Consider the following 23,546-nt stretch of genomic DNA (forward strand, 5'->3'; position numbering starts at 1 on the left):
AGATAGCAAGAAGTCAATTAACTAGAATTTTACCAAAAGCTTTATTTAATTTGCAATCAAGGAAAAAAGAGGGGATGAAGTGTGTTTTTAGTATTTAGGGGGAGATAATAGTAAAATTTATAGGCTACATAGCCTAGGCCTATACACATAAATTGGCTACAAAAATTTAAAACTATACATGATGCCTCTGTTATGCTCTTTTCCAATTTAAGAATCATTTTTTATGGCACATTTCCATTTTGGTCCTTTCAGAGGGCTTACAACAGTCTATAGTATGCAAAGGTTATTTTTTTCAAACTGTCTAATGAGAAAAATTGCCATTTGTAGTTGATAGAGGAATGATAGTTATTAATTTGGTTTAAGCCTAGGAAACCAGCTATACCTAAGGAAATACATGAAGGAAACAATTTGAACTTCATAATATGCAAAATAATCCTATTTAACACATTATACAGGGAGAGAATCTTTATCTTCACCTCTTTTCTTGTATGTCCAGTTTTTCTATCACCTTTCTAAATATTTGTTTTTGTTTTCTAAGTCTTGAAAGTTGTCTATAAACAAATGCCATCTAACTTAACCTAAAATATTACTATTTTTCTTATGATATGTTTTTGTCAGAAATACTTAGGTGACAATGATGGTGTTTAATTACATGTGTAGAGTGTTTGAAAATAGAAAAATTTAGTCATATTCATGTTTATTTTTCAGAATTTTGTTAAAAAAAGTTGCTCAACACTGAAAGAAGTGAAGATAAAGGTTCTCCCCCCCCCCTCTGCAAAATGTGTTAGCTAGGATTATTGTGCATACTATGAAGTAAGAATTATTTTCTTAATGTGTTTCCCTATGTATAGCTTGTCTCCTAGACTCATACCATTATTTTCATTAGTCTTAACAGGAAAATGTTATTCTGAACAAATTTGCAGGAATTTTTAAAAAGGGCCTGAAACACCTCAAAAACTGGCATCACAGCAAACCAAAACATGCACCTTTGGAATCACTACTCTTGAAAATCCTAAATAGGAAATATACATCCTTTGACTTAAACAACAAAGAAAATCACATTTTTGCACAGGTAGCCTAGCACTGATGCATCCTCTTTTTCTTTTTTGTTGTGTTTTTTCTTATTTGTTGCTAACAGTGTGCTGAAACATCCTAGAGAGCTGTTTAAGCCTTTGTTTAAAAGGATTTTTTTTATTCCTAATTGGTTCTAACTAATATTTGAACTTTGTATTGCTGTCTAAAAACTATTGACAAGTAGGGCTAATCAGTTACCTTTTGGGGCCACTTGCAGGGCTTGAAATGAAATTTGTCCCATAGGTGACAATTGAATTTAAAAAGAACATAAAAAAGGTATCAAGCAGTCTTTTAGTCTTTTCCTTACTAGATTTTGTGAATATGTATAAACTTATTGGAATAATTTGGTATTAGTCTATAGTTAGGCCCACTCAAAAGAAAAAAAAAACAAACAGATTCTGAAAATAACTTGTTAAAATCCTTAAGTACTTACTTATATTGTTCCTACAAACATTTGATTTTGCCAGGAGAATGTCTTAGTGCCCAAAATATACACTTTTTTCTTTATATATCCTTGATTGCCACAAACAATTAAAGAAAAGCATCTACATTATTTATGTTGACATTAATAAAGCTTTTAACTCTGTTGTGGATACTCAGGCCATTTTGTCTCTTTTAAGGAGAAAAGTAACCCCTTTCATTTTTGAATTTTTATGGACTTAGTACCAGTGTGTACTTATTTGTCTAAGGTTTAGGAGCCAGGTCATTAATCATATTCCTGCCTATTGAATTAAACAGGGATTGAGTTTTTTTTTTAATAATGCAATCTGAGTCACTACTTGTCTCAACCCACCTTGTATTGGTGAGCCTTACATAGATGCAAGTCATCTTTCCTTTACTGATGATATTCTCTTTATGTCTGATTAATTTCATGTGTTACAATTTGCTGCTGAAATTTTTACACCTAGCTAAATGAAATTGGATTCTTAGTGGCCTGTTTGAAAACAGAATTTATTACTTTTGGGCCCAACAATCTGCTAATGTCACTGCTCAGATAGGTTTCAATGTTACACCTCCTACTGGTTTGCTAAAATATAAGATAAGATATTTATTTCATAGAAATATCTATCATGGGCCCACAAAGGGCCAAATTTGGACTTCAGAGTTGACAAATCAAATGGTTGAACTAAAACTGGCAAAAATGCAAAAGACAACAACAAAAAGAAAAATGATAATGAACAATCATTTATGAGTTAGTGATTAAACTATGATAAGTCAATTAAAAAGTTAAAAAGATAGAAACTGGTCAAGCTAAACTTAAACAAATACTAGTCAGAAAAAGAATTAAAAGGGTATTAAAAGAAGGGGGGGGGAATTAGCACAAAATAGAACAAGATATATATATATATACTAGCTGTTGGGGTGGCGCTTCGCGCCACCCCAACACCTAGTTGGTGGGACGCTTCGCGCCCCCCAAGCCCCCCCGCGTGCGTAAGTCGTTACGTGCCATTGTAGCTGTGTCCCTTTGTCCCACCTGTGAATAGAGATAGATATAAATATATATTTTTAACTACGTAAAACATGCGAATATACAACATTCTTTGCTGTCCCATTGTCTGTGCATATAAATAGCATTTATATTCCCTGTGTCCCGGTCGTCATTTGTGTCCTGGTGTCCCAGTTTGTATTTTCTCTTTGAGTGTCCTGGTCGTCATTTATATTCCCTGTGTCCCAGTCGTCATTTATGTCCTGGTGCCCCGGTCTGTAATTTCTATTCAAACAATCCCTGTGTCTCAGTCATCAATTATATATCCCGCCTGTGCCCCTGGCGTCCCCGTTGTAGTTGTGTCCCTGTGTCCCGGTCGTCATTTATATTCCCGGTTGTGATTTGTGTCCGGGTGTCCCAGTCTGTAATTTTTCTTTGAGGTTCCTGGTCGTCATTTATATTCCCTCTGTGTTGGTCATCATTTGTGTCCTGGTCTGTAATTTATCTTTGAGTGTTTTTTCTTTTTAGTTTTTTTTAGTTTCTTACATTTTTTCAGTTTTTTATCTTCTTTATTTTTTAGCGTCACTATGAAGTACATATTGCCGAACCTTTGTTTTTTAACTTAAATCTGGTAGGCATTGATGACCTTATCCAAGTCAAAATCCCAAACCCAATCGTCATTGCTATCATTTTCAGTTTTGATATATTTTGACTCTCACTTTCCAGGTGGATTTTCATCTAACTGCGCAGTTTTGCGTTCTTTAGTCGCAAGCCTGTTTTCTTGCTGTTCTTGTGATTCCTCGGCATGCTTTCTTTTCTTACTTTCTCTATCAGCTGCAAGCCTGTTTTCTTGCTGTTCTTGTGATTCCTCGGCACGCTTTCTTTTCTTACTTTCTCTATCAGCAGCAAGTTTGTTAGCATAGACTCTTTGAGCAGCTTCCTTGGCTGTTGCCATTGTAGGTTCTTCAGTCATTTTACAATTAAACATTTTTCCGTGAACGCATGTCTTAAATACCATTAATGACGTCACCGTCATAGCAAAAATGACGACAACTAACTTCATGACGTCAGACTACACAGAAACATGACGTCAGTCGACACAGAAACATGACGTCACCTGACAGACAGACAACTTATTTTTATATATATAGATATATATATATATATATATATATATATATATATATATATATATATATATATATATATATATATATATATATATATATATATATATATATATATATATATATATATATAAGCCCCCCGGTAAATTTTTTCAGGCTTGTAACTTGAAGAAAACTTATATATTTAAAATCTGCTCAAATATCCAATTCTTTTGATGTATATATTGGTATCAAAATTCCATTTTTTAGAGTTTTGGCTACTATTGAGCTGGGATGCTCCTTACTTACAGTTTTTTACTACTGTTTGGTAACTCTTACCATTATTCATTTTACCCTAAAATTCATTTCGTTTGATTGAGAATAGTGATTATTTCCTATGTTAAAACAAAAAAGTTAGAATTTGTTTAGAAAGGTAGGCTACATAAGTGCATAATAACAGTGCTGTATAAAGGGCAACAGCCTGCCAGCTAACTGTGGGAACAATAAGGAGGTGTTTCAAGATAACAAAGAGGGGTCCTGTCGAGAATAAGTCCCTGTACATTTGTCTAAACCCCCCAGGCTGGTCTAATGGCCAAAAGTAGCCTAGTCAAGTTTACTGTGCCTTTAAGGATTTAAACAGCAAATAGAACACCTGGATCAAACTTATTATCCATGATATATATCTTTTATCAAACGATTTGACATACTGGAATCACTTTGACTGACTTTCTGTTGCAGAATATGGGGAAGTATCAGAAAGAGACAGGAAAGGAGAATTACACAATGAAGACACTCTGAGAAAGGCTGCATTTGATGTTCTTCATGGCAGCACGCTGTGGTCTGTAGCCAAAGCTACAGGACTTCCAAGAACAAAAATCAGAAGGGCGTTGAAAAACTGGAGAAAAGGGAAAATCACAATTCCATAAATTTCAAGATGGAGTAAAACTTTAGAAGTGCGTTCTCTGAAGAGGAAGAATGGTAGCTCCAGAATTATTAATAACAGCCTGTGCCATGCATCACAGCCTGACAAGGAGTATGTGCTGTAAGCTAGCATGTGAATTTACAGTTGTCAAGGCCAAAAGGGTGCTTGAGAGCTGGAACAAAGAAAGGGCTGCTAGAAGAGAATGGGATTGCTCCTTTATGGTCAGACGCAACCTTGCTTGTTGCCCAGCCAAGGTAACGAGCTTTGATGCTCTACCAGCTTCAACAAGTAAAACATGGGAGAGATCTTTGACAATCTACAAAAACTCATTGAGAAAAATCACTACCAGCCACATGGAATCTACAACCTGGACGAGTCAGGAGTAACAATGGTTCACAAGCCGCCAAAGATTGTGGCACCAAGAGGGCAAAACAAATAGGCCAGATCACATCTGGTGAAAGAAGAATTCTGGTTATAGTGGTAGGCTGTGTGAATGCAACAGGTCAAGCTATACCACTCCTGAGTGAGGTGGCTAGTTAGTTTCTTGAACGGTTTGCCTCCTGGTAGTGATGGTCATGCCCAGCGATCAGGATGGTTGACGTCATAAATATTTCTGGATGTTCTCCAACATTTTGCCAAGCATACCAACTGCAGAACTGAAGAGAGAACCCTGCTTATCCTTGACAACCACAAATCACATATTTCACTATAGGTTTTCAATTTTTGCAAAGAGAAGAAAATTGACGGCCTCACGTTGGCACCCCACTGTTGCCACAACATGCAGTCTTGACTTCTTCATGTTTGGTCCTTTTAAGCAGTATTAAAACAATGCGTGTAACACGTTTATGCTAAAAAAACCTAACAGACAAATTTCGATCCATGACATTGGTGCACTTGTTTGTGCTGTATTTCCAAAAGCCTTCTTAGTTGAGAATATCCTGAGTGGGTTTAAGAAAAGTGGGATCTGTCCCTTCAACCAGGATGTGTTCAGTGACCATGAGTTTTTATCTTCCTGTGTGTTGGATAGGCTGGAACCCCAAGAAAGCACAGGAGTCTCTGCTCCTACTAGTTCAGATGAAGCTGAAGGAGTTTCCTCTAATCTGTTGACCAACCAACCATGCTGTCATGCCAGAAGTCATCAGACCATTCCCAAAAGCTGGACCAAGGTCAGAGAAACCTAGAGGACACAAAAAGCTCTGTTCTAAAATTCTCACTGACACGCCAGAAAAAGAGCGCTTTGAAGCAAAACATCAAATAAAAGAAGCCAAGATGTCAAAGAAGAAAAGCCGAGCTGGACGGAAGGGAGCAGAAAAAAGAAACATCACGGCTGACCCGGATGAGGAGGAAGACTTCGTGCATAGCAATACAAGCAGCAACGAAAACCTTCACATTAAAGATACTGAGGGGATGGTAAGGCTTTTTTGAAACCGGAAAGAATTGAAGAAGGCGATTTTGTTCTTATCAATATAGTTGGCAAGAGGATAACGTCATATTTTGTTGCAAAGGTCTTGGCAAAAGACAAAATTGAAGATGAGATTGAAGTGCTCTTTTGGAAGAGGATTTTTCCCTCTTATAAATTTCAAGAGATGACTGAAAAGGGAAGGTTCAGTCTTGAGGACGCTTTGATGAAACTGCCAAAGCCTATCCTTTCTGGAGGAACGGCAAGGCAGGCGTCACTCCACACATTTGGAGTTGATTTTTCTGGTTTTAGTGTGTTATAAAGAGCCAATGCAGACATTTTACTTGATAGATACATTATTACTTGATTGATAAATATTTACTTGATATGTTTATACAAAATATATAGTCGAAAATGATGGTTCTTCTTTCCCCCTCTGGTGTCCCGCCTTGCCAGCCCCTTCAGATAAGACGGAACTTTTGACCTTTCTTTGAAAATCTGCGTTTTCTCAGAACCCTTTGGAGAAAAAAATAGCAGGGTAGTGGGGATGAATAGGCAATCTGATGGAGCGAATTTCGTTCCAGTGTCCCAGAAACAGAAAAGGCAGCAATAGAAAAACTATTACTGGATCCGCCTTACCTGTATCTCCTCTACTCTTGATGCTTTGGATGTCTGTAGGCAGGGGCGAGTTTCCAGCGTTTTTATTGGGGGAGGGGGGCAAAAGAAGCTCATATCTGGATAGTAATGGGGCATATGCTTTTCTAAATTATTTTTATAGATCATTAAAAAAAAACAACCGAAAATGAAGTTTTTCAGAGAAAAGTGAAGAACCATATTAAGCTTAAGACTAATAGAAACAACTTCCTTTCATATTTAAAACTTAAAACGACCAGGAATTACTGTTAAAGACTAAATTAAACCCAAAACAAATATAGATTAAAATAAATAATCAGAGCAAGCATGGACATAACATGTACCATTTTAGATGAATAAGTACATATTAAAAAAAGTGAAAATTAAATTGAATGTTCAAGTCAAACTTACAACAAACAAAAATTTCTACAAACAAGAGTTTGGCTATTGCCATTTGCCTCCTTCCCTTACTGTAAAAATCTAAACCTTGTTCGGTCACTTGCATTTTAATGAAAAATATTTATATCTTCAATTCTATGGTCTTGTTTTTCAAATCATTTACACTAAAAAAAAAAAAAAGAAAATCATAGGCAGTGCAATAGCGATGCCTAAGTAAAGAAAGATGTTGCCACAATGTGTTACTTATTTATTAAGATTATTATATTTGTGTAAACTTTAAATTTTTGTAAATTTGAGACAGTCCTTTTATTCAAATAGTCCAAATCAGAGCAAACATGGATGTAACAGGTACCATTTCAGATGAATAAGTAAATATTAAAAAAGTGAAAATTAAATTGAATGTTCAAGCTCAAAGATCATATAATAAGGCTTTCCGGTTAGTACACACCACCAGAACTTGTGGATGAGGATTGTAAGTTGTACCCCTAGAGTGTTTAAGGTTCTTATGGAAGGGATTGTTTTGTAAACTTTAAATGTGTCTCACTTGGTTGAACTTGGAAGTTCTAGTTCCCTTTTAAGAGTCAAAAGTGATGAAGGTCTACTATCGCCCCCCCCCACTACCCTTATTTTCACCAACACATTTGATTGAAGTTGTAAAATGGCCATTCTGTTTAAAATGGTCCAAAGAACATACAACAATGCATATAGGGTTGACACAACCCCCCAGAGCCCTGAAGAAAGGGCTTTAATTGTGCCCTGGGGGCATATTAGCTTTTTGTTGAATGGGTGACTGTATAAAATTCAGATGGGTCTCGTTTGGTTTTGAATTGGAAGTTATAGTGCCATTTTCAAGAGTAAAAGTGATTTCAGACTACCCCCCCCCCCCCAAACGCACATCCATCAATTCCAAAACAAACATTCAAACAACAGACATAAATGTTTTTCAGCATTATTGAATGTTATGTAATTGGTCGTTTGGGGATGCACTCTCCCTCCCCCCAAGGCTTCAGAGCAAGGACTGAAAGCTAGGCAATTTGTTCATTGTTTATATAAAGTATATGTTATTGAGAAAAAGTATACATGTTTGACTTCTACTTTCCTGAAATCCAAAGGGAATTAAGACGTGTCTTTCAGGGAATATTGAGGAGAGTGGTGAACTAAACCAAAATATGTTATGTGTGTATGCAAATCAGGAATGACTGAGTATATTAATTTGGAACTTTCAGGAAATGTTAAGGGCGATGCTGGATTGCATTGCCATATTTGTCTGGTACTACTAGGCCTATTACAATTACTGCTGCTCATATAGCTACCACAACTAATATTATTGCTACCACTACTATCACTAAAACTACTACTTCTTTGGCAAGTACTGCTAAGGCTGAGGATATTGGAAAAAAATCCAAGGAAACGTTGAGGCAAAAGTTCCAAAAGAATGTTTAAAAATGTATACAGATTGCTGATACAGGCTTATCAGTAATATTTTTGGAACAGCTTATCATCTCAAGAGCAAAATTCAGGGGCATCATGAGTGGGATGTCCAGTTAATCAAAAGGCAAAATGTACCTGCTATTAATACAGTTACTACTAATATTAATACACTATTGCTGCTACTACTGTTCCTACTCTACAACTATTATTATGATACTAGTACAATTAAGGCTACACCTACAAAAGTGAAAGTTTTACAGAATATTGAGGGGAATTTGAACTAAATCAAAACACTTCATATGCATGCAGATTGTCAAAAGGGGGTATCTCAAGAATGGATCTAAATTCTCTTTATTCTCTTTAAATTCTCTTTATTTATCTAAGAATTCTCTGAAAGTTCTAAAGTTAGAACTTTCAGAGAATACTTAAAGGGGAAGTTCAATTGACAAAAACGTAATATATGCATGTCCCTACTAACACTAATGCCACTGCTACATTTACTAATACTACCATCGCTACTAAACTACTTCAACTACTACTTCAACCGCAACAACTTGTAAGGCCTAGAGGATTAAGGTGAAAAGGGTGTCAAAAGTACACAGTAGCAATATTTTTGGAGTGGCTTACCATGTGAACGTGAAACTTCTGGGGTATCATGAAAGCAATGCCCAACTGATCAAAAGGTAATACACACATGCTATTACCTCTATTTATACTGCTGCTACTACTACTACTAAGACAACACCAACACTGTAACTACTTCTACTACCACCACAGCTACTGTGATAATGTCATTATTAAGGCTAAGTCTATGAAGGTAAGATTTGAGAAAATATTAATGGTAAATTTGGACTAACAAAGGACACTATGTGCGTTTAGATCGCGTAAATACTGTGTCTTAAGAGTTGATTTCTGTATTAAGTTGGAACTCTCAAAGAATGCTCAAAGGAGAAGATAAATTGACCAAAAGGCAATATGTGCACACTACGACTAATACTACCACTACTGCAACATTTACTAGTTCAAATACTACTGTTTCTATTGTTCCAACTACTACTTCTATCGCAACTACTTGTAATGTTAAGAGCATTAAGATGAAACTTTCAAGAAGTATATGAACATACAGGTTATCAAAAGGGGTAGCAATGGCTAATTGTATTAAGTTGATTAGTAATAGTACTGCTGTGACGACTATTACAACTATACATAGGGGTATAAAGGTGAAATTTTCAGGGAATATTTCTGAAAATTTTTGTTGTACAGATCACAACCTGCCTTCAGTATGGAGATTGTTGTCAATAGAGCATATCAAAAATATATTAGGAACAGTTATCTGTGTGAAATTAAGGCTTACAAGATTTTTTTTGGGGATGTTGAACTAACCAAAAGACATTATTTGCATTATAATACTACTGTTTCTACTCCTACAGCTACTGCTTACTCCTACTACTGCTACTGCTACTAAAGCTAAGACTACAGCTATTAACTCCACTCTTGCTGTTACTACTGTAACTACTGGTGTTTCTACTACTGCTAATAATCCTGAGGGTATTAAGTAGAAAATATTGGGGGATTTTAAACTGTATTGTAAACTGTATATGTATAAAAACTGTATTGACACACACAAAAAGGCCAAAAAAGGTCGTCAAGAGGACATATCAGCAATGCTTAAGGACCGGTTGATAGTATTAAGTTGAAAATTTCATTGTGTGTTGAAGGGGATGTTGAAAACGAAACATATGCGCTATGTGCAAGCTGCTGCTAATGCTACTGCTGCTACTACAACTATTGCCACTACCCAAGTTGAGGGTATTAAGAGGAAGATTTCAAGGAATATTTATACTTTTGTTAAACTAAATCATCAATAAAACTATGATCATGTAGATCGTCAAAAGGATGACAAAGCATTATCACAGTAACGGCTTACATTCTTAAGTTAGACCTTTCAGGGTAAGTTGCGACGGATTTGAACTTGCCAGAAGACGTATACTTTTGATACTACTGCTATGGCTATTGTAATTAATGGCATTAAGGGTATTAAATTGAAACGTTTAGGGAGAGTTTCAGTTAAATGAAAAATTATAAACATGCAAGTATTAAAAGGGCATATAAGCAATATTGTCTGACAGCGCCGGTCTATCATAGCTAGTAAAACCATTGATACTTAAAGGGGCTAATTTGTTTGGAAATTCGAAGTTCTAGTACCCTTTTAAGAGTCAACAGTGACTGGAGGACAATCAGTCCATGTGATTCATTAAAGCTGTTAAAGTAAAAAAAGAGAAATTCAGCAAAGTGCAAATTATGTTCTGGCCTTGGGAAGGTATGGGGTTTTTGAGCCCTACTCATGTTAATTTCTGCTCGTTTTAAGTTTGTTCGGTTATATATTGTAATTTCCGTTCGTTTTGGGTCTCTTTTATTTATCGATGCTGATTTGTGCTAGTTTTACATTTGGTAGGTTATTGGATTCTTTTTTTTTTTTTAATTAATCACTTTAACAATCAGGATGACTGGAAAGACCTAATGAGATTAAACTGTATATTTACTGTTTACTTATATTAATTCCTCGAACCTCAGCATTTCAGGATTTTATTTCACTGTACTTTCTATTCTTATTTTTCTATGTTGTAAATATAAAAGAAAATATTTGTATTACATTTTGTTTTTGGTAAAATGCTAATGATGCAACAAGCTTTAATTTTTTTTCAGTTAGGGAAGGGGAAGAGGACAGTAGCCAAACTCCTGTTTGTAATATTTTTGTTTGTCTAAGTTTGATTTGAATATTCAATTTATTTTATGCTCGTTTTAAGATTTATTTGTTCATCTGTATTAGTACCCGTTATTTCTATGTTTTCTACAATTATTTATTTTAGTTTCTTTTCGTTTAGGGTTTTATTTTTTTTTCTTTAAAAGTAATATCTGGTCGTTTTGAGTTTGAATTAGTATAGCAATTTTTTCTGCTGGTTTTAAGTCTGATATTTTAAGTTTTTAATATGGTTCTTTACTTTTCTTTGAAAACTTCCTTTTTGGAAAGTTTTTATGTTTAATTTTTGTTTGTATTTCACGGTCAAATATTTGTTATTGGTTAATTTTATGAGTATTTCTAATTTGTTTCTGATGGTCTAAAGTTTAATATGGATCTTTACTCTTCTTTGAAAAATTTCTTTTTCAGAAAGTTTAATTGAATTGATTTTTGTCTGTTTTTTATTTCCCAAATTTTGAGTTTTTAACATTTCCCGTTTCAAAATCTTTGTTTTCAACATCTAAGTTTCATCAAAGTATCAAAACATCAGAGTGATTTTGTTTCAACATTAAATCTTCAAAGTTAAACAGTCCCTGAAAATAGTCACAAATATGTGTAGCAGCAGTTGCAAGCAGTCACAGTTGCAAGTTGTTGCAGTTGGATTTAGTCATAGTTATAGTCATAACCAGTCCCACTTGCAGCTGAATTAGTAGGATTAGTGGCCCTGAAAGTTTTAAGTTAATGCTCTTACCTGTTCCTAAGATATTGCAAACAGGTCATTTTGATAACTTGGATACATATAGTCTCTTTTGATTAGCCGTTTGATTAGCCTTAGTTGTTTTCGACGTATCCAGGATTAAACATTCCCCCTTTTCCTAATGACATATCCTGCAGGCGAAAATGAACGGATCGTGTAATCTATATTCCTTACCCTCTAGGCTGTGGGGACACGGCATCCTCAAAGGCTTAGCTTTTAGACGCTATGACTATTTAGGATAAAATGGCTTTTTAAGATCTCTCTCAGTGTTAAGGAGAGAACTGAAAAGGGCAGAAGGGGGAGAGGCAGCTTCCCTTCCTTCCTTTTTCAACATGCATCGCAACATACCTTTAAAGTTTCTACTGAACAACCTTAGCCGTTTTTTAGATATTGTTGTTGTATCCTTTTGAAAACACTCCTGCATACAGTATGCTTTGATTTTGTTTGTCATTCTCCTCAACATTTTCTAAAAGTTTTACCTTGCTATTTTTAGTCTTTTTGGAGAATCGGGATCAAACATGTCATCCCTCCTGAATAGCCAGCCTTGTTTTCAAACAATGGACAACTTATATAACTTACAACACCTACCCCTGGGACTGAGGTGGTTAAGTTATCCCGGCAGATACAAGTTATTCGATTTTGTCGACTAGTTTGATTAAGATGGCTATTGCAAAATTTTGATCAGTTATATTTAGTGGGAGGGCAGCTAGAAAGGGAATGGGAGGGCGATTGGTTGCCCTTCAAGCACTTTCAAACACGTTCTTTAACATTTTATGAAAATTTAAGTTTAATACCTCAATTGTCCTCGTGATTCTACAGATTCGCTTTTTTGGATAATCAGGATGCACATAGTATCTTTAGATTTAGGGTAAAGGTACCGAGATTCGACAATTTTTGTAAAAAACACTTTCTACTTCAGAAGTCTTAATTATAAGACTTTCGGTTGAAAAGGGCTTCAGTATGTAGAAAAAAACAAAAAAACATCTATTGATCTAACTGTTTGATGAGAAATTTGAAGTTTTATCTGAAAAGGGTACAAAACTCTAATTTTTCGAAATTAGAACATTCTTAGCTACAAATTCGACACAATAAAAAAAATTCCTGTTTTCGACTCAAGTCGGAACCCAATTTGACAAGTGTCGAAATACTTGGGGAATACCTGTGGGCGGAACCCGGTGTATTCGACATGTATATTCTTGTTTCTTCGTTTTTCTTCAACTTCATAGAAGTATAAAACACCATTCAAAAAGTAGAAGTAATAAAACTAACAAAATTGTTACAAGTATGTAGTCTTTAGTATAACAAAAGTGGTTAATCATAAGGAGTGAGATATTGTGACATAGATCACATAAATCTTATTTTTTCCAAGTGTTGCATATATGCCACAGGAATAGCATATTTAAACGGTATCTGGAATGGCCCACTTCCTGTCAGTTTTAATGGTCCATCAAAGATTTTATCATTGTGGACAGCGTAAATGTCATCGACATTTTACCATTTCAAAGTGTCATCTGCGATTTTAATCTACCTTTGTCAGGGAAGTCCAGAATCCTACCGGCAAAATATACCACCTCACTTTTTTTTGTCGTTAAAGAAAAAGGTGTGGTATTTGTCAAACTGCGGTTCAACTTCAACCCAAGAGGTGGTAGAATTTCGGAGTCGGATCCAGAAAATGATTGTGGCTTGCCATCTTCGACTATCGCCTCATTACGAACTTTGTTCTCTCTTTTGGCTTTTGAATGGCGATAGTCAAGATTGGAAAGATGTTGATAGAACTTCCTCCTTACCACTCCAGAAGTAGCTGCTTTCAGTGCTATTGGTCGAGTATACACAGCCGTAATCTCAGGCGCCACCTTGATGGGGGTATGCCGCCGTGGCTCTGTCAATGACGCAGATTCAATTCGTTTCCAGAACTCGTATAAGCCCATTAACTTATCATCCAGTGTGTCAGGTAGGTTTCCAGGATAGGACCTTTCAAAATGTTCTAATGTTTCTGGGTCAAGAAAAGCCGCCAACGAAGCCATCGCTAACATTTTGGGAGCCTGGGTTTTTTTTTATAGCCAGAAGGATCTGGAACAAAACCAATTGTCGGTTAAGATTCAACGTTAACTGAGATGTCAAATTCCTCAGTGACTGGCTCACCTTCTGAGACAAATTTTTTGTATCTAACGTTATCTTTGTTCCATGGGTAAATTCCACATTCTTCGAATGCCTTTATAAGTAGCGCGGATGAAAGTGAAGGCCCAAAGCACTCCTTCAGCATGCAAGCAAAATTTACTTTGGTAACTTCATACTTTTACTTCTCGAGTACGGCACTACGCATTTTTTTTTCCGTTAAACTCAGTCCAAGATGTCTTCAAAGACTTGAATACCGCTATGTCTAGAGGCTGCGTGACAAACATGGTGTTTGGCGGAAGGCATACGAGTTCAATACTATGGCTTTCACACTCCTCGCTAAGTGGCAGAGAAAGTTGGGAAGCATGTCCATCTAAGAACTAGAACACCTATTTTAGAACTCCCAGTGTAAACTTGAGTGAGTGGCGTGTAATAGACAAGTACCGACAATACTCAAATTTGGAAAGCCTTCTGGGGAGGGGGAACGCTTAGAACCGTATTTCCTATTTAAGATTACTAGAAATTGTTACACCAAGGAGTTTAACATGTTTCACTAGCATTTCGGAAGGGATAGGGTCTAAAAAACGGGAGTGGATTTCAAGAAATCTAATAAGTTTATTGTCATTATATTTGATATAGTGGATTTATTTTAATATATGGATTCTTAGCTTCATCCAAAACATAGGTTAGGATTCTGAGGGGGTTAAATTTTGATATTTCTATGCCATGGTTCTTGGTGTTTAACCCCCCTCCCTCCAGAAAATAATGTTTTCTAAATGTGAGATTTTTTTTTTAGTTTCATTGATGAGTGCTAAGGAAATGGAAAAATGACTTCCATGTGAACCTGTGTAATTTTTGGCAGTAGTAGGCAACCAGAAATTTAACAGCTATAGTTTCGTCAGTCTACCCTGGAATTTCAACACCAATTATTTCTCATCTGTTTTATATGTTTAGTGAAGTTTCGACAGAGTCACCTATATTTTGACAGGGCTTGTTGCTTTCTCGAAGATTTCGACAAGGTCACTACAAGATATTCGCAAAACAAATAAATTCATTTATACAAGCCATTATCTACGCGTGAATTTGGCCGAAGGAACATTTTTAGTGCGCCTGGTATTCAACTACATTAAACAAGAATTTTCGACACTTGGAACCTAGTTTCGACAATGTAATGTTTGTTGCCATTTTCATTTGATTTTATCAAGGAAAAGTTAATGTGGCTAGAATTCAGATAAGATTAGACGTATCTTCATGCATTGGTGCTAATCCCAACTTTTTTGCAATAAATAACCAAGTAAAAACAGTTTGAATATTACATACCTGAAAAACTTCGGAAGCTCCTTTTTTGTTGAAAACAGGAAACTGACTGAATTGAACGTTCTTTTCTTATCTCGGTGTAAAGGATATAGTTTCAACGTTTCCTATCGTTAAAATATAAAAACGGCTTTAAGAGATGACGCTCCAAGTTACGACTAAGCAGATTTAATCCGTTATAAGGAAAATTTCGACAGTGGTTCCAAAATTGCACTGTCCAATCCTAGTTTAAAATGCCCTAAAACATTCCTGAAATAATACCCTTAACCATTTTGAAATCACCTAGAACAAAACATTTTTCCTTTTGTGTAATGATAAATCCTACATGCAAGAAAGGGCAAATCGTATATTTTACAATCCGTACCCTGGGGATGTTGGGTGAGGGGCATTGGATCCATGTAGGCATAGTTATTAGAACTTTTGACTTTTTGAACAAAATGGATTTTTCAAAACTTCGATCAGTTATGCGAGGAGGGAGTATCTAAAAAGGTAAAGGGGCAGGTTATCCTGACATAGCTCCTCAAAAACCTCTAAATTTTCAATTTAATACCTCAACCTTTCTTTTGATATCGATAGTACGTCCATTTAACAATCGGCACGCGCACATTATGTTTTAATGTTTCAGAATCTCTTTCCAAAGCTGTGCAGGGTTATGTCATCCCCATAAGCATAGTTATTTGAGCTTTTGCATATTTTTAACAAGATTTCTGTTTCAAAACGTTGATCAAATGTTTTTGGAGGGAACGTAATTAAAAAGGCATCGGAGGGGGTTGGTGGCCCTCCAACCCCTTTCCAACATCTCCTCATCTCCAACTTGTCCCGGAAGTTTAAACTCAATAACCTTCAGTCGTTCTTAAAATATTGCAGATCCTCCTTGATAAACCAAAGCACATTTACCACTATCACGAGAGCATCTATTAAGGCGCATGTTTGCCGTCTTAAACCAGTTAAACCATCGGGTTTAGACGGCCTGCAACCCGAACATCTGATATACGGGATAGTAAAATTGTTTGAACATCTTGCTATTTTACTTCAGGCCTCTATCGCCCAGCAGCATATTCCTGATGCGCTATGTGAAGGTCTAGTGACGTGCATTTTTAAGAAAAATGAAGGCCCTAAATCCTGTGACTCATATAGAACGATTACTGTATGTTCGACGATAGGCAAGCTACTTGAGAAGCTTATCTAAAATGAAATTAGCACGAAATGTGATCATGACGACAACCAATTTGGTTTTCGAGAAGGTCTTGGCGTGCAGAACGCCCATTCAACTCTTTTAGCGGTTCTTGAAAGGCATAAAAAGGCAAAAATTAATCTCTATGTTTGTGCCATTGATATTTTAAAGGCTTTTAACTCGTGTTTTCACTCGGAAATTACGACCAAGCAATTCTGTCTCTCTTTAGATGTGGAGTTAATCCATTTGTTTGCACCTGCCTGTGGCAGTGGTATCAGAGCTGCTCAATCTAGATACGTTTGCAAGGTATTGTTAGTAATTGTATTCGTGTGCGCCGTGGTGTTAAGTAAGGCTCTGGTCTTAGCCTGGCAATATTTAATTACTCTATTAGAGTAGTCACTTGACAGATTTCACTATATTTAATTGAGCCATATATCGACGCAAGTCACTTGTCTTATGCCGATGACGTTCTTCTCTTGGCTGACAATCTTGGGGCACTCCAGAACGATGTTGATGTTATTTGCTCGGGACTGAATGCAATTAGTCTTTCAGTTGCTACTTCCAAAATAGAGTTATTGTCTTTGGGCTTGAGATCGCCTTCAATGATACAATCCAAGTTGATCCCGCCACAGTCTCATATTCCAGTTCACTTAGGTATTTAGGCCTTCCATTTGAAACTTTAATTAGATCCACTAGGTAGATTATAATTGTTCCTTTGAAAGAGAAACCATGAAAATCTTATCGTCTTCTTGCCAGGGTAAAGGGTTAGTTTGACAAGTGAACCCTTGATTGGCTATATAATGCTTTTTTTGTTTTTTCCTAATGATATATCCCACAGGTAAACCCAATGGGCAATCTGGAGAGAAACCTAAAAAGAAGAAGAAGGAGGGGAGGGGGCTGGTTACCCTAAAATTGCTCTTCAACATTTCCTAAACATGGCTTGAAATTTTGAACTTGATACCCTCAGACGTTCTTTAGATATTGCTGATAGTAATTTTTCACAAACAGCCAGCACATAGTGTTTTGATTGTGTTTGGCATCCCTCTAAAAATTCCTTGAGGTTCCACCGTAATGCACTAAGCCTTTTCGGAGACCCTGGTTCAAACATGTACTCTTTTCGAACAAAATCCTTATGTGTTAACAACAGACAATTTGCATAATACATATATATATATATATATATATATATATATATATATATATATATATATATATATATATATATATATATATATATATACCTTGCCCAGAGATTGGGTTAGGTGTGTAAACCCTGGAGGCATAGGTATTTGACTTTTGAACTATTTTGTACAAAATAGCTTTCTGAAAATTTTGATCCGATGCATTTAGAGAAAAAGAACTTTTTGGGGGGAGAGGGGTGGCTACCCTCTGATTACTTTTTACTGTTAACAAGGGCACCAAAAATTTTGATTTCCAATCAAAGTTTATATGACCATCTCTTCCACAAAAACCTTATATATTAACAATAAGCAACATGAATAACTTACAGCCCTTGCCCTTGGAGCTGGGTGATTCAACCCCCCGAAGCCTACCCGGCAGCATTTGGCCTTTGGACTATTTGAAAAAAAAATGGCTATCGAAAATTTTGACCGGATGCATTTGAGGAAAATGGGCGTTGGGGGGGGGTGCACCCAGGAGAGGTAGTTATTTGACCTTTGGTCTATTTTAGACAAAATGACTATCCCGACATATATGCATTTGGAACCCTTGCCTCCTGTCTCTGGGGGGTTGAGTCGATCACGGAAGCGTTGTTTTATGATCTTTGGAATATTTTGAACAAATGGCTATCCCAAACTTCGATTGAATACATTTCGGGAAAAGAGGGCGTGGGGGGGCTAGTGGCCCTCTGATCACTTTTAACCTTTGAAATGGCAATAGAGCTTCCGAATTCCAATCAAATCAGCCTTCTCCGCGGTTTGTTTGACCACCCATTCCATAAAGACCTTATATTTTAACAATTGGTAACAAGCTTAACTTATAGTCTACCATTAGGGCTCAGGGGGGGATTCGACATCCCCAAAGACATAATTATTGGGCCTTTTAATTATGCTGAACAAAAGGGCTAACTCGGAATTTCGATTGGATGTGTTTGGGGAAATAATGAGCGTGGGGAAGGGGGTTCGTTGCCCTCCAATCCCTTTTGACTCTTAAAAAGAACAATAGCACTTTCAACTTCCATTTGATTGAGCTCCTTTCGAAGTGTCGGTGACAACTCCTTCTATACGAAGTGCCTTGGTCAGAAAAAAATTTACATTGTGCCCACTTTAGTCTTTACTTAGGCAGCGGTACTGGGCTGCATATGATTAGTTTTTCATTGAGATTTTTTCAATCCTCTTAAAAGTTGTTACTTTGAAAGATAAAAATTGTCATGATTTTTATTTTTTAGAAGGTTTGGAAAAAGAATTCGACTATAAGTTCCTCTGTGTCAACTTTCTTTGACTTAGTAAGAGCTGCTCTCTTTTAGTTTAACATGATTTCAGAGTTTGTTTTTATGATAAAAGATAAAAATAGATGACTGAAATTTTTTTTTCAAGATTTAAACAAAACGTAAGATGTATTGTTTATTTTGCAAAACTGCATTGATCTAAAATAGTGGAATATTTCTAAGGAGCTGATGCAATCATTATCCCATTCTCTTATGGTATGCTTGAGGATGCTACTGGTTTGGCCGAAATGTTGTCTTCTTACAAGTTTTGACATCTAAAAATGAGGAACATGACACAGAGCTAAATTAATATTTTCATCAAAAACATATCTTCTGTTTGAATTACTTTTTTCACTTTTAGAGATGAAGCTGTTAATCTTTATAGGCTTCAATGGTTCACAGTCTAATAGCTTCCTATGATCTACATAAGAAGATGACATGTATCTCACCCAAACAAGCTAATCAGCATGATCTCAGAACGTTTCACTCTGAGTCTTATATATCTCATTTGAAATCTGCTGATGATTCAACAATTGCTAATGCGGAAAGTGATTTAGATTCTGATGATGATGACTTACCCGAGGACTCAGCTGAATATGGACTTGGTAAGATATGCTTATTAATTCTTGGTATTATTATTTGTCATGATGCCGTGCTTTGCAACTTTTAAAAAGCTAAGGAATTAAAATTGCTTTCTCATAAGTATATACAGTCCAAACCTACGGGAGGAGGGATTAAGTATTTTTTCAAAAGGTAGAGGTCTGGAGCTTCCAATGAAGTGTGTTTGTAGATACTTTTATCTAGATTTTTGAACATTTAGGGGTGTTAGTAAACAGATCCCGGAGTAACTCTTCAAAGGTACATTTTTCTTTCCCTGGCCCAATTAAGCCCCCCCCCCTGGAACTTAGTCTTCGCTTAGAAGGAGGGCAAGGGACCTCCACAAAATTTTGAAAAAATTTTATAAGGCTGAACCACCCAAAAAGAGAGTAAAAAGAAGAAAATCACAACCCTTAACGATAAGCTCAGAAAGTTTGCCTCTTTTCGGCATAATAAAATGTTCATTTTCTTTTAGATTATTTGCTTTTCTCAAATGTGCATTGAAGAAGTGAATATAGTGAAAAATACATTTTGCAACATAAACAAATAAAAATTATGTTTTGAGAGAATGCCAGAAAAAGGCTTGCCATATTATAGTTCCATACGGAACATCCTAACAAGGAGACAGACGTTGAGTTCTGCTGTTCTTCATGCGGTTGATCAGCAGCCGGCACTCTTGCAGTATGTTTTGCATTACTTGCCATCGAAAAAACACTTGAAGAATGTCGCATCGTCACCAAAGTACCTCAAGATTGTAAGCTACCTAAAAAAGAAAGATACGTCTTCAGAACTTGATTTCGTATATTTGAACTTTTTATGAAATTTGTAGCAGCTATTCAGAAGAAAGAAACCCTTATGCACGCTCTTCATGCCAAGCGGAAAGACTTGCTTCTCACTGTTTTGGCAACACTTCTGAACCCTGACATCCCATGTCTGTTGATGAAATTTCTACCATTTTTCTTGAGAACTTGGACAGCTATTTACAGAATACTATTGTAGGTTCAGTTCAGTTTATTAACATCAAAATAAATGGACAAAATCTACAAGGCTCCATGACCCGCTACATAGGAGTTAAAACAAATATAAATACCAAATAAAGAGTCTCTTCTTAAAAAAAAAAAACAAGAAATCCAATTTGTGTCATTTTTACTTACCACTTCGTCCTCGAAATTCAAATCCAAGACCACACCATCTCCCACCGTCACAAAATCACAACAATTAAAAATAAATATATAAACGTGCTCAAGCCTAGCATCTAGGGATGTCGCCCTACCCTCATTATTCATCTTGTTATTAAACATATAACAATATGATCAGGTTGAGCTTGTGCTAGATGTTCAGAAACTCACCTTAGCAGAAAGAAACGAGTTTCGTTGAAGAACGTGTAGGCATTTTAAAGCAGCTCCCAAACACTTGATCAAAAAGTGCCCCATCTCTTCTAACAGCCTTCTCTAAGCGCTTAGTTGCCTGGATCCCACAAAAAGGAAAAGAGTAGAAACCTATCAAACATAGTCGTGCTTGCTCGAGAGACCTCATTTGGAGTAGGTGTTGACAATGTTTGAAGTGAATGGATATTGCTGCAATCCGAGAGCTCAGTAGAACCAAAGTTATCAGGTGTCAACCATTCCTGATATCAAATCTTCTCTGTGACGGATACTTTTGGTGGGAAAAAGTACATACTTTTCTTGAAGCTTGTAAAAGATTTTTTGACATTATCGCACAGCTGTGCTGTCGGAGAGAGGGGTTTTTCACTTTCAGGAACGCTTCTTCCGTCGGACAGAGCCTCCATTTCAGAAATAGTTTGAATGCAAAGCGGTATGTGATCGACGGATTTCGCACATATGGAGGCAAACCCATAAGGTTTCTTATTCCCAAAGAATTGTTGACTTTTGCTTGGTCGGCTTGGTCAAATACCAAGACTATGTGGAGAGCAAGGCAAAAGAACAAGCTGCTGAACGAAGCGTCCAAGACCAAGAGAAAAAAAAGGAAGCTGATCCTAGTTGACATATCTAGCAAAAAAAAGCTAGATAGACTTGAGGAATCATTGCAAGAAGAAGTAGTTATCTGAAAAAAAAAATGAGCAATTGTTGATGCCCTCTTGAAAGAAGCCACCGGTTGCTTACAAAGAGCAGTGGCTTTAAGCGATTCCGTGGACATCGCTTTGGCCAATCCCCTACCAGAGGGTGCCATGAAAATGTGAGAAGACGAAGAAAAGGAAGGATGAAAAAGAGTAGGCTGAAAAGTATATACCAAAGAGGAAATCGGACCTGATAAGCAAGTTCACCATTCTCTCAAAGAAGTTGAAGAGGTGAATGAGTTATCTTGCAAGCCGAAGTCTTTAGGATTGTTTTTACTTGTTTCTAGTCTTGAAGTTGCTTTTTATTCTTTTATTTTAAGTGAACATAACTGAAAATTAGAACAAAAAGAAAATGGTAAAACAAAGAAAACTGGTCTCCAGGGAAAATGAGTTCCTTTTGAGGCTCATGAATATGACGATTCTTTGGGGGACTTTGGGATAGTTTCTGATTTTTGGACAAAGGAATATTTTGAGCATGGACGGCAATGAAAATTCTTCCCACTTGGTCCCTATTGGTTCCTTTTTTCACCCCTAAAAGTCCTTTGGCAGGTCGGCAAGTCCTCTCTAATAAGCAAGTAATATTCCGAGCCCTGTAAAGGGAAACTTCAAGGACATTATGAAAGGTTGGCCAAACACAAATCAAAACACTTTGTCTTCGCTGGTTGTGTAAAGGAAATATCAGAAGATCTAAGGAAACGGTTGAGAGCATTGGGTTGAAACTTTCAAGGTATGTTGAGAAGATATTGAAGTGAGGTTGGAGGGCACCCATCCCCCTCTTCGTACTTTCCATACGCCCCCTCTCCTCAACAATGGTTGAAATTTTGTAATTGTCATTTTGCTAAACTTGTCAAAATGTTTAATAGCTATGCCTCCAGGAATACCATGCCTCTCACAGCCCCGGGGCAAGGATTGTAAATTATAGCCTACAATTTATCCATTGTTTGCATGCAGGATCTATCATTTGGAAAAGTGAGAAAGTTTTTATTCTGTGTGTATCTGAAAAGGCTAAAGGTATTAACATGAAACTTTGGAAAATGTTGAGGTGCATATTAAACTATATCAAAATGCGCTCTGCAAAAAGACGTATCTGTAATATCTTAAGAATGTCTGAGGGTGTTAAGTTAAAACCTCCAGGACATGTTTAGGGGGATGTTTTAAAGCGGTAGAAGGCCAATCCCCTCATCGTGTCCTCTTTAGGTGCCCTCTGTATAAGAGTGTTTGATCAAAATATTGAAATAGCTATCTTGTTCAAAATAGTCTGAACATCAAATAAGTATGCCTATGAGGATGTCATAACCCTCCACAACTTTGAAAAGGAAAACCGAACACAATCAAAGCATATTATGAGCATATTGGTTGTCAAAAAGGTGTATCGGAAATATCTATGGAGCAGTTGGGGATGTTAAGTTGCAATTTACTGGGAATGTTGAGGGGGATGTTAAAAGTGATTCGAGGGCTACAAGCCTCCCTCCTACCTCTTTTTAGATTCCTTTCCCCCTCATTTAGAAATCCTTGGGGTTGCAATGCCACCCAAAGCCAACAGAGCAAGAATTTTAGATTATATAATTTTCCCTGTTTTAACTGCAGGACTTATTGTTAGAAAAAGGGGGAATGTTGGATTCTGACTGTGTTCTAAAAGAATATCTGTATCAATGCAGAACTCCAGGGGATGTTGAGGGGCATGTTTACATAAAGCAAAAGATACAATTTAAATTCCTTTAAATAATTACTTTAAATTTACCATTACTTTAAAGAAAATCCCATGGAAGGCTAAAAGGGAATATTATTTTAAGGAATTTAAAAATTGTCAGGATAATCCAGCAAAGACCTTGATGATAATTAAGTCAGTCATTGGAAATAATGCTACTAAAACACCATATTTAATTCAGCTGGATGACCCAGGTCAACTTGCCGAAGGAATGGCTCCCATTTATGG

At 36.4% G+C, this 23,546-nt stretch overlaps 1 protein-coding gene across 4 annotated transcripts in view; it reads left to right on the forward strand.

Annotated features, from left to right (window-relative positions):
- The window catches only part of LOC136041096 (histone deacetylase 8-like), a 71,428-nt gene that overhangs the window by 889 nt on the left and 46,993 nt on the right, over positions 1-23,546 (forward strand). For 3 of the 4 annotated variants that reach the window (XM_065725668.1, XM_065725652.1, XM_065725660.1), the window contains exon 2: positions 19,322-19,541. In XM_065725668.1, coding sequence (XP_065581740.1) covers positions 19,322-19,541 — 220 coding nt within the window. Of the gene's footprint in view, positions 1-19,297; positions 19,542-23,546 lie in introns of all 4 variants that reach the window. The other variant, XM_065725676.1, reaches the window with a different exon arrangement.

This window comes from Artemia franciscana, chromosome 2, assembly GCF_032884065.1.
Source record: "Artemia franciscana chromosome 2, ASM3288406v1, whole genome shotgun sequence".
Lineage (NCBI taxonomy): Eukaryota > Metazoa > Arthropoda > Branchiopoda > Anostraca > Artemiidae > Artemia > Artemia franciscana.